Source organism: Eretmochelys imbricata, chromosome 3 (genome assembly GCF_965152235.1).
Source record: "Eretmochelys imbricata isolate rEreImb1 chromosome 3, rEreImb1.hap1, whole genome shotgun sequence".
Taxonomy (NCBI): domain Eukaryota; kingdom Metazoa; phylum Chordata; order Testudines; family Cheloniidae; genus Eretmochelys; species Eretmochelys imbricata.
The window spans coordinates 192,196,366-192,218,673 of NC_135574.1; the positions used below are offsets into that span (position 1 = coordinate 192,196,366).

The following is a 22,308-nucleotide window of genomic DNA, read 5'->3' on the forward strand; positions in this document are numbered from 1 at the left end:
TCCAGCATCAAGGGAACAGTTCCAGACCGAACAGGAAGCAGATAAAAGCCTCCAGAGAGCTTGGACGGCGGCACGGAGCAATCCACCACCTCTCAGCTCTTCTAGTTGATCCAGGTTTGTTGTAGAAAGAGGACTTTTATACAAGGAAACTCTTTCTGGTGGACACCAGGAAGACTGGCATCCTCAGAGACAGTTGGTAGTTCCAACTAAGTACCGGGTAAAGCTATTAAGCTTAGCTCACAATCATCCTAGTGGCCATGCTGGGGTGAACAGAACCAAAGACCTTTTGGGAAAGTTGTTCCACTGGGAGGGAATGGGCAAGGATGTTTCTACCTATGTCCAGTCTTGTGAGGTGCGCCAAAGAGTGGGAAAACCCCAAGACCAGGTCAAAGCCACTCTCCAGCCACTCCCCGTCATTGAGGTTCCATTTCAGCGAGTAGCTGTGGATATTCTGGGTCCTTTTCCAAAAAAGACACTCAGAGGAAAGCAATTCATACTGACTTTCATAGATTTTGCCACCCGATGGCCAGAAGCAGTAGCTCTAAGCAACACCAGGGCTAAAAGTGTGTGCCAGGCACTAACAGACATTTTTGCCAGGGTAGGTTGGCCCTCTGACAACCTCCCCGATGCAGGAACAAATTTCCTGGCAAGAACTATGGAAATCCTTTGGGAAGCTCATGGGGTGAATCACTTAGTTTCCACCTCTTACCATCATCAAACAAATGGCCTGGTGGAGAAGTTTAATGGAACTTTGGGGGCCATGATACGTAAATTCGTAAATGAGCACTCCAATGATTGGGACCTAGTGTTGCAGCAGTTGCTCTTTGCCTGCAGAGCTGTACCACATCCCAGTTTAGGGTTTTCACCATTTGAACTTGTACATGGCCGCAAGGTTAAGGGGCCATTACAGTTGGTGAAGCAGCAGCGGGAGGGGTTTACACCTTCTCCAGGAACTAACATTCTGGACTTTGTAACCAACCTACAAAACACCCTCCGAACCTCTTTAGCCCTTGCTAAAGAAAACCTACAGGATGCTCAAAAAGAGCAAAAAGCCTGGTATGATAAACATGCCAGAGACCGTTCCTTCAAAGTAGGGGACCAGGTCATGGTCTTAAAGGCGCTCCAGGCCCATAAAATGGAAGCACTGTGGGAAGGGCCATTCACGGTCCAAGAGCACCTGGGAGCTGTTAATTATCTCATAGCATTCCCCACCTCCAACCAAAAGCCTAAGGTGTACCATATTAATTCTCTAAAGCCCTTTTATTCCAGAGAATTAAAAGTTTGTCAGTTTACAGCCCAGGGAGGAGACAACGCTGAGTGGCCTGAAGGTGTCTACTACGAAGGGAAAACTGATGGTGGCATGGAAGAGGTGAGCCTCTCCATGACCCTTGGGCGTATGCAGCGACAGCAGCTCAAGGAGCTGTGCACTAGCTACGCGCCAATATTCTCAGCCACCCCAGGACTTACTGAACTGGCATACCACTCCATTGACACAGGTAATGCTCACCCAATTAAAGTCCAACCTTATCGGGTGTCTCCTCAAGCTATAACTGCTATAGAACGGGAGATGCAGCGTATGCTACAGATGGGTGTAATCTGCCCCTTTGGCAGTGCATGGGCATCTCCAGTGGTTCTAGTTCCCAAACCAGATGGGAGATATGTTTTTGCGTGGACTACCGTAAGATAAATGCTGTAACTCACCCGACAACTATGCAATGCCACGCAAAGATGAACTATTGGAGAAACTGGGACAGGCCCAGTTCATCTCTACCTTGGACTTAACCAAGGGGTACTGGCAGGTACCGCTAGATGAATCCGCCAAGGAAAGGTCAGCCTTCACCACACATGTCGGGCTGTATGAATTTAATGTACTCCCTTTCGGGCTGCGGAATGCATCCGCCATCTTCCAAAGACTAGTAGATGGTCTCCTAGCGGGATTAGGAGAATATGCAGTCACCTACCTTGACAATGTGGCCATATTTTCGGATTCCTGGGCAGAACACCTGGAACATCTACAAAACGTCTTTGAGCGCATAAGGGAGGCAGGACTAACTGTTAAAGCTAAGAAGTGTCAAATAGGCCTAAACAGAGTGACTTACCTTGGACACCAGGTGGGTCAAGGAACTATCAGCCCCCTACAGGCCAAAGTGGATGCTATCCAAAAGTGGCCTGTCCCAAAGTCAAAGAAACAGGTTCAATCCTTCTTAGGCTTGGCTGGATATTTCAGGCAATTTGTACCGCAATACAGCCAAATCGCCGCCCCACTGACAGACCTACCAAAAAGAAACAGCCAAATGCCGTTCAGTGGACCGAAGAGTGTCAGAAGGCCTTTAACCAGCTTAAAGCGACACTCATGTCTGACCTTGTACTAAGGGCCCCAGACTTTGACAAACAGTTCCTAGTAACCACAGATACGTCCAAGCATGGTATAGGAGCAGTCTTAATGCAGGAAGGACCAAATCAAGAGTTCCATCATGTCATGTTTCTCAGCAAGAAGCTGTCTGAGGGAGAAAGCCATTGGTCAGTCAGTGAAAAAGAATGTTACGCCATTGTCTATGCTCTGGAAAAGCTACACCAATACATTTGGGGACGACGTTTCCACCTGCAAACTGACCATGCTGCGCTACAGTGGCTTCATACCACCATGGGAAATAACAAAAAACTTATTTGGTGGAGTTTAGCTCTCCGAGATTTTGATTTCGACATCCAACACATCTCAGGAGCTTCTAACAAAGTGGCTGATGCACTCTCCCGTGAAAGTTTCCCAGACTCAACTGGTTAAAATCGTCCTTGAGATGTGGAAAATATTGTTATTCTTTATACACTTGGTAGTATATTTAGAGGTGCATATGTCTTATTAACTCTGTTTTCTCCTAGAGCTCCAGGAAGAAATCACAGCCAGTGTTTCACCCTATCTGTGATTTGGGGGGGGGGGGGGGGCGTGTCATAAATATAAAGGGAAGGGTAACCACCTTTCTGTCCACAGTGCTATAAAATCCCTCCTGGCCAGAGGCAAAACGCTTTCACCAGTAAAGGGTTAAGAAGCTAAGATAACCTCACTGGCACCTGATCAAAATGACCAATGAGGAGACAAGATACTTTCAAAGCTGGAGGGGGGCGAAACAAAGGGTCTGTCTGTCTGTGTGATGCTTTTGCCGGGAACAGATCAGGAATGCAGCTCAGAACTCCTGTAAAAAGTTAGTAAGTAATCTAGTTAGAAACGTGTTAGATTTCTTTTGTTTAATGGCTGGTAAAATAGCTGTGCTGGATGGAATGTATATTCCTGTTTTTGTTTCTTTTTGTAACTTAAGGTTTTGCCTAGAGGGATTCTCTATGTTTTGACTCTGATTACCCTGTAAGGTATTTACCTTCCTGATTTTACAGAGGTGATTCTTTTACCTTTTCTTTAATTAAAATTTTTCTTTTAAGAACCTGATTGTTTTTCCATTGTTCTTAAAATCCGAGGGTTTGGGTCTGTGTTCACCTGTACAAATTGGTGAGGATTTTTATCAAGCCTTCCCCAGGAAAGGGGGTGTAGGGCTTGGAGGGATATTTTGTGGGAAGACGTCTCCAAGTGGGCTCTTTCCCTAGTCTTTGTGTAAGATGCTTGGTGGTGGCAGCGTAGGCAAGTTTGTACCTTGGGGAAGTTTTTAACCTAAGCTGGTAAGAATATGCTTAGGGGGTCTTTCATGCAGGTCCCCACATCTGTACCCTAGAGTTCAGAGTGGGGAAGGAACCTTGACAGTTACAATTACCCTTCACCTCTATTTATTAAAGGCCATACCTGCACTTTTCCCTCTCATAGTTTTCAGTCAATATAATGAGAACAACATAATGGATGATTGGGTATTTGTATAAACAGATACAGCAGCTTTTTCTGTTGCATTGACTACTCCTGAGGGCATTCTGCTCCAAAAAATTAAAAATTCTGCCCCCAAAATTAATTTTTTGTACACAATATTTTAAAATTCTGCAAAATTTTGCAATTTTTATTTGTCAAATAAATGTGGAGGCTCCAGCATGTCATTGGAGAGCACAGGTCACTGACTGCTCAGAGGTGAGAGATCACTGTGCAGCTCCCCCATCCCAAGACACAGACTCAGCGGTGAGGCTGCACCCAAACCTGACACCGCGCAAGGACTGGGCCTGCCCCAGAAACACCACAGAGCTCTGGCCCTCCGTGCCAGGTGCAGCAGGTGTGGGCAGGCAGGCTCAGTAGGGCAGGATCCAAGTATGGAGGGGCTGGAGGGGCTTAGTGTGGGGGGAATCCAGGTGTGGGTTGAGAGGGCTATAGTGTGGGGCAATCTGGGTGCGGATGGCTCAGTGTGGGATCCGGGCGTAGGGGGAATCTGGATGCAGAGGGGCTTGCTGGGGGGTTCTGGGTGCAATGGGACTCTGCAGGGGGGTCCAGGTGAAGGTGTTTGGGGCTCAGCATGGGGGTCTGAGTGGGGGGGCTCAGTGAGGAGGGTCCAGATGCTGGGGGAGTGCGGATCAGTGGAGTTGAGATCCAGGTGCAGCTGGTTGGGGCTCGGTAGGGTTGGGATCCGGGTGTGGGTGGCTCGTTGGGGTGATCCAGGTGCAGTGGGAGTGGGGTCATCAGGAGGGTCTGGGTATGGATGCACGGGGGTTGGACGGATGGGAGAGCAGCTCCCTGTACAGTGATCCCTCCCCCTGCAGCTGAGCAGCGATGGGTGCAGGAAGCGCGGGGGTGGGGGTGGGAGTCTGTAGAGCTTCCTTCAGCCAGGGGAGAAATCTGGGGGTGGGTATGACCTGGCGTTTTTAGAAAGTTTTTGAACATCGCAGCTTCCCCGTGTGATGGGTTGTCACTCCCCAGGGTACAGTCTGGGAGCAGTGTCACACCCTATATCCTACAAGTGACTAGATAACGAATGCCCAGCCACGCTGTAGCCTTTTCAGTTATTTTAACAAGGATAGTCAAGGAAAACCTTCTGAGTTAGTGACAGAAGTTTATCCAACAGATGTACAAGAAACGTATTTCAATCTTTTCCCTGCCCAAAGAGCCTTCAGAAAAGGGTCCTGAAACAGGCATAAGATTTTCATGGTGGTGGGATATTTGGAAACCAGTCATTTTCCTACAATAGATGTATCTCTAAAAAAAATAAGCTAGGAAATATTACAGGAAGAAGAATACATGATCCCAAGTTTTCTCACACCTCTATTGTACCAGCCTTTTCAACCTGCACTTTGAGGGAGAGGGAAAGAAGATAGAGGCTGAATTTTAAAAAAGAAATAAAACAAAATAATCCAGCTGCCTCAGGGTATAGAGCATATGAGTGTATGTGGCCTTTATAATATGGTAACACTAATGTTGTGAGCCACAAGGATACTATAGAGATAACCACAATATACATGCATAGAGGGTAATATAATTTAGATGTAGAAAATATCCCATCTGCTAAAACATGGTAAATTTAAAAAAAATCACTCAAAATATATATTTATTTTATTGGAGAGAAAAACCAGACGCCGTCCCTCCCTCCCCCCATTAGGCCTACAAGCCTAACTTGCGTGACAGGGTCGGTCCAGATGGCTATAGGAGAGTAATAGAAAGCAGATATATTAGCCCCAGGCTAAGTAGGTCCCTTTTGCCTGGGTAAGGTAACAGGTAAGGTTCCAGAACAATCAGGAACATTCTGGAGACAATTAAGAAAGGCTGATTAGAACACCTGCAGCCAATCAAGAGGCTGCTAGAGTCAATTAAGGCAGGCTAATCAGGGCACCTGGGTTTTAAAAAGGAGCTCACTTCAGTTTGTGGTATGCGTGTGAGGAGCTGGGAGCAAGAGGCACTAGGAGCTGAGAGTGAGAACGCGGACTGTTGAAGGACTGAGGTGTACACGCATTATCAGACACCAGGAGGAAGGTCCTATGGTGAGGATAAAGAAGCTGTTGGGAGGAGGCAATGGGGAAGTAGCCCAGGGAGTTGTAGCTGTCGCACAGCTATTCCAGGAGGCACTGTAGACAGCTGCATTCCACAGGGCCCTGGGCTGGAACCCGGAGTAGAGGGTGGGCCTGGGTTCCCCCCAAATCTGGTCAGACACAGGAGGAGTCGACCTGGACTGTGGGTTCAGAAAAACGGCCAAGCTGAGGGCTGCCGTGAAGCTCCAAGGTGAGCAAATCCGCCAATAAGCCTAAGACCCACCAAGGTAGCACAGGAACTTTGTCACACTCGGTACGTATTTTCAGCATTAATTTGTTAATGATTTGAAAACACTTTGAAGATGAAAAATATGATTGAAGCACAATGGGCTGATTTTGAACCTGGGACCTTCCGTGCCAAAGCACAGACCTGTCCTACATGAGTGTAAAGAAATCACTTTATTAGCTAACAGCAGTAGTGGCTGGTATCTTCTCTGTGGACTACCCGCTAAAGGAGGATGAGACACATACAGCACCCTGCTTAAGTTGGCAATGCTTTTGCAGCTGGTGTGTCGTGACTGCTGCTTCACTTGCTGACCCGCATTGTCACATTATTTTCCTGTGCTCCCCCGTCTGTGTGTTGCATCCATCTGCTGCCTCTTTAGATTGTGAGCTCTTCAGGGCAGGGGCAGTCGGTTTGCTTTGTGTTTGTACAGCGCTTAGCACAATGGGGCCCTGATCCGTGGAGGGCCTTTAGGTGTTACCATAACATGCAAAATAAATAATAAATGTGCTAAGTACTATTATTATACGCTGTTGAAGTGCTAAGTATTAGTATTATCATTAGACTACTCTTTCCAGTGCTATTTTTACTGTCCACCAAGATAGAGCCTGCTTGAAAAACTGGATTCTAAAAAGGGCTGAACAACTTTACAACTAAATTGAGCATAATTATGCAGGTTTATATTAGAATAAACATCCGTCAGGCTTTAGAGGGTAAACTGGTTTCTTCACATACAGCACTGTGCAGTTTGCTAAGTGCCGCAATGGAGTTTTGCTTTCTTCTGGAGCATCTGGTGTTAACTGGGACAAGAAGCAAGCTACCAATCTTGATTAACCAATGGCCTGATCCAGCATGCTCCTAATGGTGTGTGATACTATATGTGCAAACTGGGTAATAATGTTGATCAGGAGCAGTGGTTTACATGGTCTCTCTCTATTCATCTTTGCAGTCATGGAACCAGGTGTGCAGGGGAAGTGTCAGCTGCAGCAAACAATAACATCTGTGGAGTTGGCGTGGCATACAACTCGAAGGTGGCAGGTATGATACCAATACAGTGAGAAACCCCAATCCTGTTCTCCTCGCTCAGATTTTCCTTTGGGTAAGGCTCCCACTGTAGATCACGGGAGCTTTGCCCAGGTAAGGACTGCAGGATTTGGTCCAGACTTTGTACTTCTGTCACAGAAGTTTTAAGTGCTAAACATTTAACAAGGGGCATCTCCCCTTCTCTTTTTCCACTCTCCTATATTGTTAATATACATACCGGTAATTATTTTACAAGGGGAATGGCATTCCTTCTGCCCATTCTCATTTCAAGTCCTGTTTTCATACTGATTTCAATATGAGCTAACTTATTTCTGCTTTTGTGTACTGTTGTAGGTCTTATCTGAATCAAATCTAAATGTGCAACCGAAGAAATATACTGGTAGTTGTACTTAATATGATGCAGAGATGAGCTGCCTCAGATTTTTTTCCTATCAGTTGTGCATCTCAGTAAAAGCAAAATCCACTCCATTACCCTGAACTTATTCTAGGTTTGCATGGGGCCAGATACTCCGCTGGTGTAAATCAATGTAGCTAATGTTGATGGTTGTTGACCCCGGTTGACAGTTTGGCTCCTGGAGTACATGCACAGTGATTTCTGTTCTGACCGTTTGGCTGGCCTCCCTTTTTGCTGTTATATCTGAATGATCACCACATCCAGATCCATAAAATAATAAGCTTTCCAAATCGGGCACGTGCCCAGAAGCAAAATCTCCGTGATGCAATGGCAAAGCATTTTCTACTAGGCAATTAAGCTAAGACAGTTATATCATTTTATAATTGGCCCCAAGTCGCACTCTCACAAGGAGTATCGTTTTTTATCTGTCACTCAAAATGGTACAAAACTCTGTCCTGACTGAAAACCCAAGGAAAATCATAGAAATCATCGAATTTTAGGGCTGGAAGGAACCTCAAGAGGACATGTAGTTCATCCCCCCAGCACTGAGGCAGGATTAAGTAAACCTAGACCATCCTAGACCAAAGTTATACCTAGATCACAGACTTTCTGCTTTGCGCTTTACTAAATAAGCCATGACTAGGCTTATAACAGTAAAAAATAAAAGCAAACAAATGAACAAAAAAAACCCTTCCAACAAATAAAAAGCCAGGAGTTATGGAAAGGATATAAACACTCATGTTTCAGGAAGTGTTTTAATCACTTCTGACTAGTGAGACTTAAAAAGGAACTTTCTGTGGGCAAGCCATCCCATAGTTGCCTAATGTAGGATTTTTTTTTGCAAGGATTTCTGAAGCAATGGTCATCAGTCACTCTTGGTGACAACATACAGGACTTGGTGCTTGTCTACATGGTGGGGTAATGCACTCTCTGGGGGTGTGATTTCTAAAGTGCTCTAACATATTATGTATTCATTGGTCTGTGTAGACCCTGCTGGTTCACTTTCATGTAGTGCTGTTTGAAACAGGACCACATTAAAGAGCTCTAGGGAATCTTTAGTGTACAGCTGCAGAGTCTACACAGACCAATTAATGCACAACACATTAATGTGCTTTAGAAATCTCACACTATAGAGGGTGTTATCCCACTGTGGCCCTAGATGGACCACTGACCTGAACCCAGTCTGGCAGTTCCTGTGTTCCTATGCTAAGCAAATTATCACTACAAATCATGATCAAAAAAACTAATTGAAATGGTATTTGTTCAGGAAACCTACCCTCAAAAACCAAAAATCAACGAGCATGTACAAAGTGCTATTTCAACTTCTGATACTTTACTTGCAATGAATGAACTTTAAAGGGTTTGGATGATGAGTCTGGTCTAGATATGCACCCCGGAAAGGGGTGGGGGTGGCTATGGTATGGATGTGGATGTGTGCATATGCATGGGAAAATACACAATAGCAGCCAGACTTCTTGGATGTGCATGAATTGAGTTGAAAATCTTGTAAGAACAGGGTTTCTTATGAGATATCTGTTACTTCCTGCTTCCTTTCGGTCAGTTACTTATTAAAGTGTACAGGTCTTCATGACTGCAGGTCGTTCTAGCCTCTCTCCACTGCAATGCTAGACCTTCTCTTCAAAATATGAAGGGAAGGAGTGGTGTTATTGTTTTAGTTGAGGCAGTCAGTGAGACATGAAGTTCAAATTTATATGTAGCATTGCATTGAGAAGGGACCTAATGCATGTCACCATTGTTCAGTAATTACACACATTGATCAGAGAAGGGCACAAAACACAGTATTTATATTCTGATATTGAACACCCACATTTGCATGCATTCGGTTCTGGGGGTTTGGTTCAGGGCTATCTCTACTATTAATGCAACTCTGTAACCTTAAGCCAGTTATTTAGAAGCTAAACAGCAAAGCCCTTGGGCTGTACTGATGTCCTACAGAAGCTGTAACAAGTTACCATACTTGTCAATTTCCTAACCAAATTCCATTTTGAGGTACATTTATTTTAAGGCAAACAACATCCCATGTTTCTAAACTGAGAAAAGCTCTGGTTTATTACTGAGGTCTGTAGCACCACCAAGGGGCCAGTGGAAATCAGTAAATCCATCAAACCTCTGGAGGAAGCTGCTATGTTTATGACATGTCTCTGGGTCCCATCCTCAACAGGTGTAAAGTGGCGTAAGACGTCACAGCCAGCTGGGGCTCTGGCCCCTAACTTTTTCACCTTTGATCCCACTTTTCTGTATTGAAGTCAAATCTGATGATTTGGCTCACATTTTAGCTCTGTTTGGGTACGCTCTTGTCATCGTCTGTGAAATTCAGCAGTTTCAAGTCATAAACATTCATGCCAGCCTTTGTTTCTTTGAGTTTATGCGGGATCTCACGCCCTGAGTTTCAGAAAATGACGATTTGTTGAAAACAAAATTGTTCAACTTGAAATATTTCTGAGAAAATAAGTTTTCAAATTGTCAAAATGGTCATGTCAGCATTTAAAACATGAAAGATTCCAGTTTTCCAATTCAAAACAACTATTTGTTTAAAAAATTAAGCTCATTATATTTAAAAAAAATAAAAACTGGTCAAAATCAAAATGAAACGTTTCAAAATTATGGAAATAAAAAGTTTTGATTGACCTCAACCATTTTTTCTCCAGGTTTTTAAGATTTCAACTTTTCTGCCCTGTTCAGAATATTTTGAGGGATAGGAAATTTGTTTCCCACCCAGCTGTATGTTGTTGTTCCAGTCCATTCCTAGTTTAAAACATTGAAAACTACTGAGTTCCCTCCCAAAGCCATACATGGAATGAGTTTACTTTAAGCCATTCCAGGTTACTCTAGTCTCAGGCAAGACTCAATGAAAGGTCTCTAACCCTCAGCCTGGCCTGTGTTTGGGTTTGTAATGAATCATGATTTAGTGTTGTCCCAGAAAAGGCTTGTGTTGCCCCAATCATCATACTCTTTGGCTTGATTGGAGCTGGAATTCAGAGACAAAATTAAATCAGCCGATACTGGAAGTTATCCAAAAAACTTTTTCAGAACAATAGCCATGTTTCCCTACTGCACATGCATACAAATGTGCAGGTGTCATTATTTCCATATAAGACATTAGTGGGTTTCCCTCTCCTTTCTGATCATAAACACCATCCCATATTGTGGAGAAAGAGAAGGGAAAACCTGTTGGGAGATGAATGAAGTATATAACATGTGAGTGAATGTGATTTAGTGGTTAGGGTAGAGTACTGTGTCAGAGATTTGTCCTCTAGTCCTTGATTTTTCCACTGACTTTCTGTGTGATCTTGGTCAGATCACATAATTTCTGTCTCAGCTTCCCCATCTGTAAAACATGTGTAATGACTCTTTCCTTACAGAGCGTGTGAAGTTTAATTGTTTCTTCATGTGTTTGGAAACACTTGGATGAAAGGAGCTGTAGAATTGCAAAGTTCAATAGTAGAACCAGTAATAAACCACTCGCTCCTTTCTGTGCCCCCACTTCGTTGCTAGAACTGTATGTTTTGACGATAACGCTCTGTTGTACAGACTGGAATCTGCACTTTTAATACAAAATTATCGTGGGACTGAAATAACCAGTGAGCTGTAATGCCTGAAACAGCAGGTATAAATCAGACCCTGAGCCGAGACCCTGTCTTTGGCAATTCATAATTCATGTTTCTGTTGATTACATTGACAGGTATCCGAATGCTGGACCAGCCTTTTATGACAGATATTATTGAGGCTTCCTCTATCAGTCACATGCCCCAAGTCATAGATATATATAGTGCCAGCTGGGGGCCAACTGATAACGGAAAGACTGTGGATGGACCTAGAGAGCTAACTTTGCAAGCCATGGCAGATGGTGTGAACAAGGTAATGTTTTTGTTAAAGAAGCTGGGGAAGATGACTGTAATGCTTACACGCACTGGGCATTGAAAGTACTGCATATGGGTAGGTCAAAACTCTTCAAATCGCTTCTGAACATTGCAGAACACAATCTGATTATGTCAGGCTGTCCCAATTATTGATTTATTGCTCACAAATCTTTGCCATGGTCTGCACTGCAGGTTGTTCCTCCTGCAGTACCAATGCTTGCTTATATTTGTTCACTGGTCTCAGGACACAGTTTGACTACACTAAAATCTCTCTCTCTCTAAATCAACTTGCATGTATTTGTTCTGTTCTATCATATGGGTTCACAGTCAAAATGTAAAAGACCTATCAGATCATTGTCTCTAAATGTCCTCCAACACCAGACATGTGATTTGTAAAGCTGGCACAACTCTGGCTCTTTCTGTGTGTCACCAGTTTCATTATCACATTTTGAAGTTGTACTGTCTTTCAGTCATTTATAGATAACCCTCATTGCAAAGGTGATGCACAGTAATTGCATTGTGGCCATTGGGGTTTTCATCTATTAGAAGCTCTCTGATCCCCTGTACATAAGCTCACCTCCTCCATACTAGAATCCCTCTTTAATCCCCCTTCTATCTCGTGATCTGCCTCTCGGATGTTGTCTCTTTCTTCCCACCATTGGGCCAGATATAAGCAGGAAAGTCAGCATTAGCTATGAGCATGCATCAGTACTGGTTACGGAAAGAACTGACTGGAGAGACAGAGCAAGGAGGTAAGACAATCTACAGAGAGGTGGGTAGGGAGCAAAAGTGAATTGACTTTAAGATTCTTCTTCAGAGGGATCAAATGCTGAGGGGAAATCAGAGCTACTGTTTATACTAACAGAACAGTATGTACATCTCATTAATTATTATTATTATTATTATTATTTATTATTAAACTAGAATCAGCTCACCATCTATTTTCAGTTCTGGTCTGTAAACTGTTCTCCATTTCTTTTCCTGACCAAAAAATGCTATTTTCATTTAAATTGAAATGTTCTGAAAAATGGTAGATTTTGACTAAAGTTCCTGGGGGGATGGAATTTGAAAGAATGTTGTCAGAAATTTTGTTTTGGAAAATTTTGAAATTTCATTTTTAATTTTATTTATTTTTATGTTTATTGTTTGTGTTATTTTACATTATTTCATAACATGTCAGTAGTAGTACATAACATGTACTGCTGAGATGTCTTAATAAGGCATAATATAACAGCTGAAATATGCTATTTTATTTATTTTAAAAAATTAGAGATGGTTGCTACTTAGTACTGAATGAAACATCTTATCTGTTTCTAGATCAAAGTGTAGCAGCAACTGCCCTTAATAGTTTAAAAAATAATAATAATAAATTGTATGTACTACTGCTGCTGATGTATCATAAAATAATAAAAAGAATATAAACATTCAAATAATAAAATTCAAAACAACATTTTGAAATTCCAAAATTGAATTTTTTTTGTAAATTCAATTCCAGGAGAAATTTCAAAAATATTTTTGTTCTGAATCAGAATGAAAACAAATTCCAAAATTTATCATAGAATAGGAATTTGGAGCTTGAACCAGCTCTGCCTGTCTTGTCTGTACCTTTTCATTTCTCTTTCTTTATTATTAAGAGCTGATCCAAAGCCCATTGAAGTAACTGGAAAGACTCCCAGTGACCCTCTAATGCTGAGGAGGAGAGGTGGTTTGGAACCATTGGACAGAATAGTGAGCCCCCCTCATGTAACCCCCTGCTCCTGGAAACCCTTCCTGACCCCTCAATCATATGATGAGGTTTCGTACACCCAGTTCTACAGGGCTGGGAGCCACCAGGGGGTGAAGCTTGTTATCTGGAGAGAGGTCAGAGAAGGAACAAACACAAGGTGTACGGCACAAAGGAGGTGAACTGGTGGCAGAAAGAAGGTGGGCAGAGCATGGAAGGAATTTGATCCCGAGAGAGTTTTGGGTAGGTTTGTTTTCTGGGAGGAAGTGCTGTGGTAGATAAGGGGCAAAAGTGGAAGAATAGGAGGGAAAGATTTCAAGGAAGAGGAAATGGAGAGGAAGAGGGAAGGATGGATGGAATGGGGAGAAAAAGATCCAGATCTAGAGGAAAAGAGGGACGTCAGGAAGTGGTAGAAGGTTCAAAATGTGTTTAGGGTAGAAGAACAGAGGGAGTGAAATGTGTTTACCTGTCTCCATCTCCTTAGCACAGCCCAGCTAGTTTGAACAATCTTGCCCTCAATGCTGTATGTAGTGACTCCTCTCCCTTGAGCTGATTGTACACAGTGTATTTATGGTAAATCTCTTTGAACTTCCCCAGTAAATCTTGGGAGATTGTGTGGGAGCTCTGCAATTACTCATTTTCCACCTGAATGATTTCCTTCTCTTGGTTGTGCCAATCTCCCCTCTCCTCCACTACCTTCCCAAGAACAGTACATTCAGTGTACCATGTTTTGTGACATGGTAATTAAAATGAACTGTTGTAGGTAGTAAAGCTTTCTTGAATCCACAGTTTACGGTGATTTGCCCTTAGCAGAAGAATTATAGGCACTGTCTCACTCTTGTCTGTAAATTCAGCAACATGCTCAAATAACTCAAGCAAACTTGTTAGAGATTTCCTTTGACTCCAATCAGTCTATAGTACAAATATTATAAAACTCTGTGGGCCTGATCCTTGGTGACTATAAGCTCCATTGAATCCAGCTTACACCAGCTGAGGATCTGGTCCTATGCTGTTAATGTGTTTTAAAAACTGTGACTGCTTACATGTATTTGCAGTATCTAAAATCTGGCTCACTAGGATGGCATTTAAGAAAAAAGAATGAAAGGCAGATTCTTTTCTATGTATGAATATTTTAGAAAGTGAATAAAGAGATGAAATGCACAGTGATAAAATGAATACTAGTTCACAAATGGTTGACACTGTCGTGGGCATGCATAGCGCTATTACTGTAACAATCCTTCATTAACAGTAAGAACTGCACCAGCCTGCTACATTCTTTCACCTTAGCAAGCTACTCAAACTTTCACCAAAGGCTTTCCTGATCTTCTACCATCCCCTTGTTTTGGGATGGTAACTTTTATTTGTGGTATGCAGACTATTATTTAAATAACACGCTAATACCTGTGATATAGGAGGTCAGGGAGCAGTGGGAGAGTGGTCTATTGGGATCCAAGAAGTGGGTGGGCGGAGCTCGTCCACTATGAAAGGAGCCCCCCCCCCAGCCTAAGGGGGAGATCCACAGGGCCTGGAGAGCCAACTAATTACGGGGGACAACTAATGAAAAACAGGGACGGGAGTGCGGTCAAAGGGTCAAACGAAGGGAACCGGACGGGGACACCGAGCAGAGAACCCCGGACAGCGCCCACCGCTCCTCAAAGGCGTCAAGGGAGTCAGTGGACGCCGCCCAGAGGAACTCCGCTTGGAGGCGTGAACGGACAGAGGATCGGAAATAGGCCCCGCAGTCGCAGGAGACTCCATCGGCCAACTTCCTCACCCTGGTTTTATAGATGGCCGCTTTAGCCAGGGCCAGGAGGAGGTTGACCAGGAGGTCCCGCGACTTAGTGGGGTCATGGACAGGGAGTGCGTAGATAAGAAGGTGAGGAGAAAAGTGCAACCAAAACCGTAACAAAAGATTGGTGAGGAGCCGGAATAGGGGCTGCAACTCCAGATAGACGTGCGCCAGGGTTTCCCTCACGCCGCAAAAGGGGCAGGTGTCGCAGTGGGAGAGTGGTGGAGGGGAGATATGTAAACCCTAGGCTAATTAAGGTGTGGTTCCCTGTAGACTAGGGAGGGTTACTACAGGTTAATTGGAGCACCTGTAGTCAATGAAGGCCCTGGAAGGAATCTAATGAAACCTTCAGGCAGACAGGGTGTGTGAGGAAGGAGAGAGGATTGGAGCTTGGAAGTGTGTTGTGAGACTTGAAAGACCAGATGACTGAAGTAAGGGAGACTCCCTCCCCCAGCATCTAAGGACTGAGGATAACTCCATCCAAGGGGGAAGAAGGTAAGTAACCCGTAGGGGTTAAGGCTCAGAGTGAGGAGCAAGCCCAGACCTCTCCCCTGCTTCCCTCCTCTACCACCTTCCCGGGCCACTAGTGGGGCCCTTGGTGCCCCAAGAGCAGGGGCAAGGGGTGGCATTTTAGCCCCCTGCCAAGAAAAGTGCAGGACCCACCATACCAACATTGCCATCTTATCACATAGCTTCAGGGATCCAGCTCAGTATATCAGAGTCCACTGGGAAAATATTAATTGTCTTCATGTCTGATTGTACTCCCACTGAAGTCAGTGGGAGCAGAATCAGGCCCTTAGAAAAGTTCCAGACCTGTACTTGTCTCCTATTATAACATTCACGTGCAGAATGAATCTAAAAGTGACAGAAAAGGCACTAATAATCTTGGCAAGGGAATGTGAGCAAGTCTCAATAGAGGTATTTTATGTTTTCAAGAGAAACAGATTCTAACATGTAGTCTCTGTTTGTGCAGTTTTGTGGTATTTAAAGAGCTTTTAATTAATTTGCTATCCTATCACAATATGCCCTGGTTTGTTTTGTAGAATTATACTGGCATCACACCTGCTTTATGGCTGTTGAGCATTCAAGAACAGATTTTCTTCCCCTCTGGTTCATTATCTCAACACAGCCCAAGCATCTGAGCTTTGGGCATATCAGATTCTTTTATTTGTTTCCCTCTGAAGCAGGACTGCAGCTCCCTTTTAAAAACATAATTGCTGTGGAGGGACATGGTGCACTGCCACTTTCAAATTACGTGCCTTCCCATGTCATTGCAAATTTCAAAATCAGTGCAAAAGCAATCCCAGGACAAGTCCAGCTGATGTTCATAGAATTTACACTGCGGCAGGAATAAACTGAGACGCTAGATAAAAACAATCCTGTTGCCTAACGCTATTGAATTATATTGTTGTTGCACTCAAAATAGACTTGTTGCTGCATGCTACAAAGGAAGACCCAGCCGCTGTCCTGAAGAGCTTATGGTCCGGAATCAATATTTATGTTTCTATTAAGTGGTACATTGAAAATAATAACAGGACACATCTACCTTATCAGCCTATTGAATTTGTAAGTAAACTAAGCTCTCCAGTCTTCCTGGAATATTTAGCTAGAAATGCTTCTAGTGTCGAGTTCAACAGCTACCGTACTATCAAAATGTTCAGATCCAAGGTGTGCTGATCATAGCGCATGGGGGAATCTGGTCTCTGTTTTTCTCAACATCCAGTGCATACAAACTGCAGCTGCTAACACCATCTTCCTTGCTTGCCATTCCGATCATGTTGCTTCTCTTTTTGAAGGCCCAGTTCAGCAATGCATTTATGCACTTTGCTAGGTCATAAGTCCAGCTGCATTCAGGGCATGGGCAGCCATGACCATAGTGTGCTGTGCCAGCTCTTCTCCTACTAAGCCATAGAATTTGGTGGTTCCCTTGTGCTCTCCCCGGTCTATAGCCACCTGCTGTCTCTGGTCTTATACTGAGATTGTGAGCTCTTTGGGAGAGGGACCATCTTTTTGTTACAGTTGTTACGTCTGCACTGCACTTAGTACAATAGTACTGGACTGGGGTGTCTATGCACAACCACAGTCTGAATAAAACTAAAATGCTTACGTTTTGCTGAGTCAAGACCTGACTCCCTCCACTGGCCATCTCTTCTCCATTTCATCAAATTCAAGCTTCTTGTTCTGCTTAACCTGCCAAGTCTTACTTAACTCTGCCTCTAACTACTTATCTGTTCTTCCTTCATTTCACATCGTCCTCGCCCCCTCCTCTTTGCCAGCTTGTTCCTCCCATTTGCTTCTCACAAGTATCTCTGTGGGTACGTCTACACAGCGATGTAAGCCAGGGATCAAGCCTATCCCCTCTTGCATCCACACATCAATTGCGTTAACCTAGGGCTCGGACCTAGGTTCCAAGGACCCTGCAGGGCTGGAGGGTCCGAGCCCATGTTAAGCTGGGACCTAGGGTCAGAACCCTATTGCTTTCCTGCATGCACACAGCCTTGGCTTCACTCAGGTCCCAGAAGTCTTCTGGATGTATCCCAGAGTTCCTGGGGGCAACTTTCTTCGTTCTCTCTATGCCAACAATCTGTGGTGCAGTCTGTTGCAAATGGATGCCACGCCTCCCTTTGCAAATGGACATAGGTGCTGGAACTAGGAGTGCTGGGGGTGCTGTTGCACCCCCGGCAAGAAGTAGTTTCCATCACATACAGGGTTTACAGTTTAGCTAAATGGCTCTCAGCACCCCCACTATACAGATTGTTCCAGCGCCCCTGCAAATGGCAGCAGCTCAGATCAGAGTTAACCCATTGTCTGCTGAACACTGGTTTGCAAACACACTATCTGAGAGTCTGCAGGGTTCTCAATGGAGATGGATCAGAAGAAGCTTTTTTGCAAAGAGATCTGCTTCCTGGTCACAAGAGCATGGCCAGTTTTTGGTGAATCTGTGGAGCGAGGCCAGTAAAACAGTGGACTTCAGCAAAATCACAAGGCGTGACCACGCATACCAGCAGATAGCTAAAAAGCTGGCAGCTCTGCAGATTTTCCAGACTGGTGATCAGTGTGGGGAACAAATTATGATGCTGAAAAGCAAATACAGGAGACCCAGGATAAAAATTGCACCAAGGGCAACTCGCCAGCAACACGCCCATTTTAGGATGACTTTGACCAGGTCCTGGGCACTGTGCCCAGCACAGAGCCTACTGTGCTTCATAATGACCTGGTGAGCTGGGATTGAATGCTGCTGGCCCCCGAATCCAGCATGGGGACTGACTGCATCCAGCAGCAGGCTCCCAGCCAGGATCATAAAGTGAGTCTTGTAATGATACCAGTCCCAGGGCAGGCTGTGGATCAGGCTCAACAGCACGTCCCTGCGGCTTCCTGCAGTTCCCATTGGCTAGGAACGGCGAACCGCAGGCACTGGGAGCTGCGGGTGGCCATGCCTGCAGATGGTCAATGTAAACAAACTGTCTCACAGCCGACCAGCAGATTACCCTGCCAGGCCACGTGTGGCCTGGGGGCCGCAGGTGGCCCTCCACTGCTCTAAGCTCTTGTGCTGGGGAGTCTGTGATACTGAACGGGCAGGCAAGGAGAATGTTTTTGTGAATGCAAAAGTTTATTGTTTGACCCTTGGCACTGTCTCTCTGCTGTGGTACAGACATTCCATTTTCACCTTTTTAAATCCAATTGGTGCGGATTGATGTTTGGGAAGGGTGCTGGGGAAGGTGAAAAGCAGAACTCTATATTTCTTTGGTGAAAGCTACTTCATTAAGTGCATTAACACCCTCAGTTTCTTTCTGTCCTATTACAGTGCAAAAGGTAAACCCCTCCATGGCAAGACGGTATTCCTGTGTATTGCAAATGCTTTCCTGGCAAGAAAACACTTGGATGGCTAGGGCTTGGGGTGGGACATTCTATAGTAACCAGCTATTTGTTGTGCACTGACATGACATTTAAAACACATTTTGCTGAGTTAAGTGTGCAAAGCTGGGCTTCAGTTACCTTTTCCTATTCCAGTGCTTGTGCTCCCAGGTTACTCTGGTAGCGTCCTCACTGTGTCAGAGTCATATCTGTCAGAGAACTGCACTTGCGCCCGGCTGCTTCGCTGTGAAGTATGACAGTCCTCAAGACTAGACAAATGCAGAGACAATAATTATTCTGGGGGTGAATTAAAGCTATTCTCCAACAAGGCAAATAGAATGTCAGTAAATTCCACAGCACCGAAAGCGATCACCGCTGAGCTCAAAGAAGCATGCGGCATTTCAGCCCAAAGGGTAAGTAAACACTGTGGCACTGGGCCTTTACAGAAAGGGGAGGCATACAGCTGTATTTTCCAATCTGCTTCACTTTGTGCTGCTTATACAGCTTTGCTTGATCGTCGTGGAGAACGGAGTCCTAAGGCACTCATGTGATATTAGAAGGAACCCAACATGGTTGCTGCTGCTGGGCATCCTATCAGCAAATTTCAAGTTCATATGCTCTATGAAGCTGCTTTTTAAAAATCCCAGCTCCCTAAGTGCATAGGGCATTATTCAAAGCCCACAGCAGAATGATTCAGGGGCTAGGGTGCTAGCCTGGGAACTGGGAGCTTTAACATCAATTCCCTGCACTGCCACAGGTTCTCTTTGTGATGCTGGGTAAGTCCCTTAGCCCCTGAGGGTATATCTACACTGCAAAGTAAGCCCAGGGTTACTAGAACTCGAGGTAGTTTTTAACCTAGGACTCGAGCATCTACACTCCTTTGTAACCTCCGGTTAGGAATTGTTGAACTCTGGGTCCCAACCTGGGGCAGCAACATCTACTCTGCATTATGTGGGCCTCAGTGCAACTGCCCATATCCCAAACGTCCTAACGCCCTCCCAAAATGTGGCCTCTCTAGCCCTTTGTTCATGGTGCAGTATGGGAAAACTTGATTTCCACCAAACTTGACTGTCTAGAGGAGAAAGAAAGTCGGCCTGTGGGATAGTGGGATGCTTTTTGTGGACTTCCAGAGCACGAGTCCAGTGGGGCTGTGTCTGCACTGCACAGCAATAGAGCTTGAACCCTGAGTCCTGTCTTGACTCGGGCTTGGATCCTCCACTCCATGGAATCCTGGGACCCTGGGTTAGCATGATTTATGTGTAGACGGAAGGGAGGTTAGGCTTGAGCCTGAGTTCCAACACTGGCTTACTTTGCAGTGTAGACATACCCTCTGTGTCTCAGGTCCCAATCTGTAAGTGAGGATAACTATACTTCCTACCTCACAGGGGTACTCTGAGGATAAATACATTATAGTCTGTGAGGCACATGGATACTGCAGTGACAGGAGCCAGATAAGTACTTTAGATTGAAGTAATTGGGACCATTCTTGTGGCATTAGTGGTCTTTGGATCAGGCCCAGAGAAATTCAGTTTGAAATCCGAATGATAGGCATTAGCAAACTGTCCACCCTACATGTCTGATGTGTGATTGTCCACTCAGTGCTCTGAGGTGCACAGCTCCAGATAAGTGCTATTGGATCAATGTGTGAGCAAAGTATTAGGGAAATTCATTGTAAAAAGGTACAGTACAGCAACAATAAGGCTGAGAGTATAAATGCACCCAAGTTAGGACATTTGAAGTTCCTGTTTCCATGGGTGTAATACAGACCATCATGTGTAATCATATTCGCGCTCAAAGGAGCAAATTATAACCCTGATCCTCAACTGTTTTCAAGCACTGCTCTGGGAAGATCATCCCAGTGTAGGCTGGATCATCTGATGTCATTTTTTTTTGCAGCATAGAGACCATGACTGTGGAAAGGGGGATATAGTCAGGACTTCTCTGTGCTTCAGTGGTCTCCAGTTGCCATATTGGCCCTAGGGGCGATTTGGAGGCTGGCATCAATTAAAGCAGCCTGACGGCTGAGATCCTTCTTGCTCTGGAGCAGCAGTATAGCACACTGCCAGCAGTCTGATCAGTAGAGCACAAAGGAAGTTTAAAGCCACTTATGCACACACCTCTCAACTGTGCTCTGCTCTCCTTGACGGCTTCTGAGGACTGGGCCCCATATTTGCGCTGAGAGCCATAGCTTTGCATAGCCTGACTTTTGGGCCATCCAATTCTGAGCTGTAATGTTGCATTAATGTAGGGAGTTTTGGTTTGTTTTGGCTTGGGCTTTTTTTTTCTCTCTGAGGGCCAGATTTTCAAAGGTATTTAGGCATCTTTACATGATTTCAATGGGTGTTAAGGGCCTAACTTGCTTAGATGTTTTGAAAATCTCTGTAGGTGCCTTACTGGATTCTAAATGCTTAAATACATTTCAATATCAGGCCTGAAGATCTTCCTTTCTTTTTTCTTTCTGTAACGTACAATCTGAAAACTATATTGACTCTAAATACAAATCTAATTTATGACAATTTTCAGAATGGTACAATACTGATCAAAAAGCAAACTCATGTCTTTTTATATACTCAAAGATGAATAAACATGTGGGATTCTTTTTTGCAGTCCAGAGCATGATTCTCAGACACTAGTGTAGTAACTCATAAATAAATGATGAGACCTGAAATGCTGGCAGTGAATCAGGGACATGTCAAGAATTTAAATGCGCTATTAAGCTGAAAATGATCCTTGCAATGTGCTGGAAGGAAACTTAAGATAATAAAACCCCTGCGCACAGCAAGTTTGATATCCTTGTCTCTGATGCAATACATGAAAATAAATAATTGGGAGCGATATGGAGTGTAACTTTTTTTTTCATTAGGAATATGCAATTAAATAAATTGACAAGCACAAGTAATATTCATCCTGTTACCACTGCAACTTGGAAATAAATTCAAGGAGAAAAGACATTCATGAGAATTCCCCAGCACAAGCTGCTATATCCTCCTTAAAATCCTTCCTCCAGACCTCCTCCTGCTGTGATCTCCGCAATAAAATGTCACCTGATAATGGTTAGATTGGGATAATGGCAGAGATCTCTCAGACTTCTTTTTTTTTTTTTGTTACTCTTATCTGATGGTTAAAAAAGAAGCAACTCAAAACTGCTGTGATAACATGTGAACACACACACTTGTTGTTTCTCTTGGCCTTCCCCCTTCTGATTGTTTGATACTCATTCTTGCATCCTGTTGTAATCAAGGGACAGATACCTTACTTGTGGAGTATAGTGCTGCTTGGTGTGAGTAAAGTTATAGGAATTATTCCACATAAGAAAGGGTGGCAGAATCTGTCTCAGATTGTAAGCGCTTTGGGGCAGGACAGCCTTTTATTATTTGTTTTGCCTACCACAATGAGACCATGATCCTGAGTGGATTTCTTAGTTGCTATTGTATTGCAAATATCAAAGAATAATAACAATAA

At 44.1% G+C, this 22,308-nt stretch overlaps 1 protein-coding gene across 2 annotated transcripts in view; it reads left to right on the forward strand.

Annotated features, from left to right (window-relative positions):
- The window catches only part of PCSK2 (proprotein convertase subtilisin/kexin type 2), a 195,296-nt gene that overhangs the window by 152,220 nt on the left and 20,768 nt on the right, over positions 1–22,308 (forward strand). For both annotated transcript variants that reach the window (XM_077812028.1, XM_077812029.1), the window contains 2 exons: positions 7,110–7,198; positions 11,302–11,477. In XM_077812028.1, the coding sequence (XP_077668154.1) occupies positions 7,110–7,198; positions 11,302–11,477 (265 nt within the window). The remainder of the gene's footprint in view (positions 1–7,109; positions 7,199–11,301; positions 11,478–22,308) is intronic.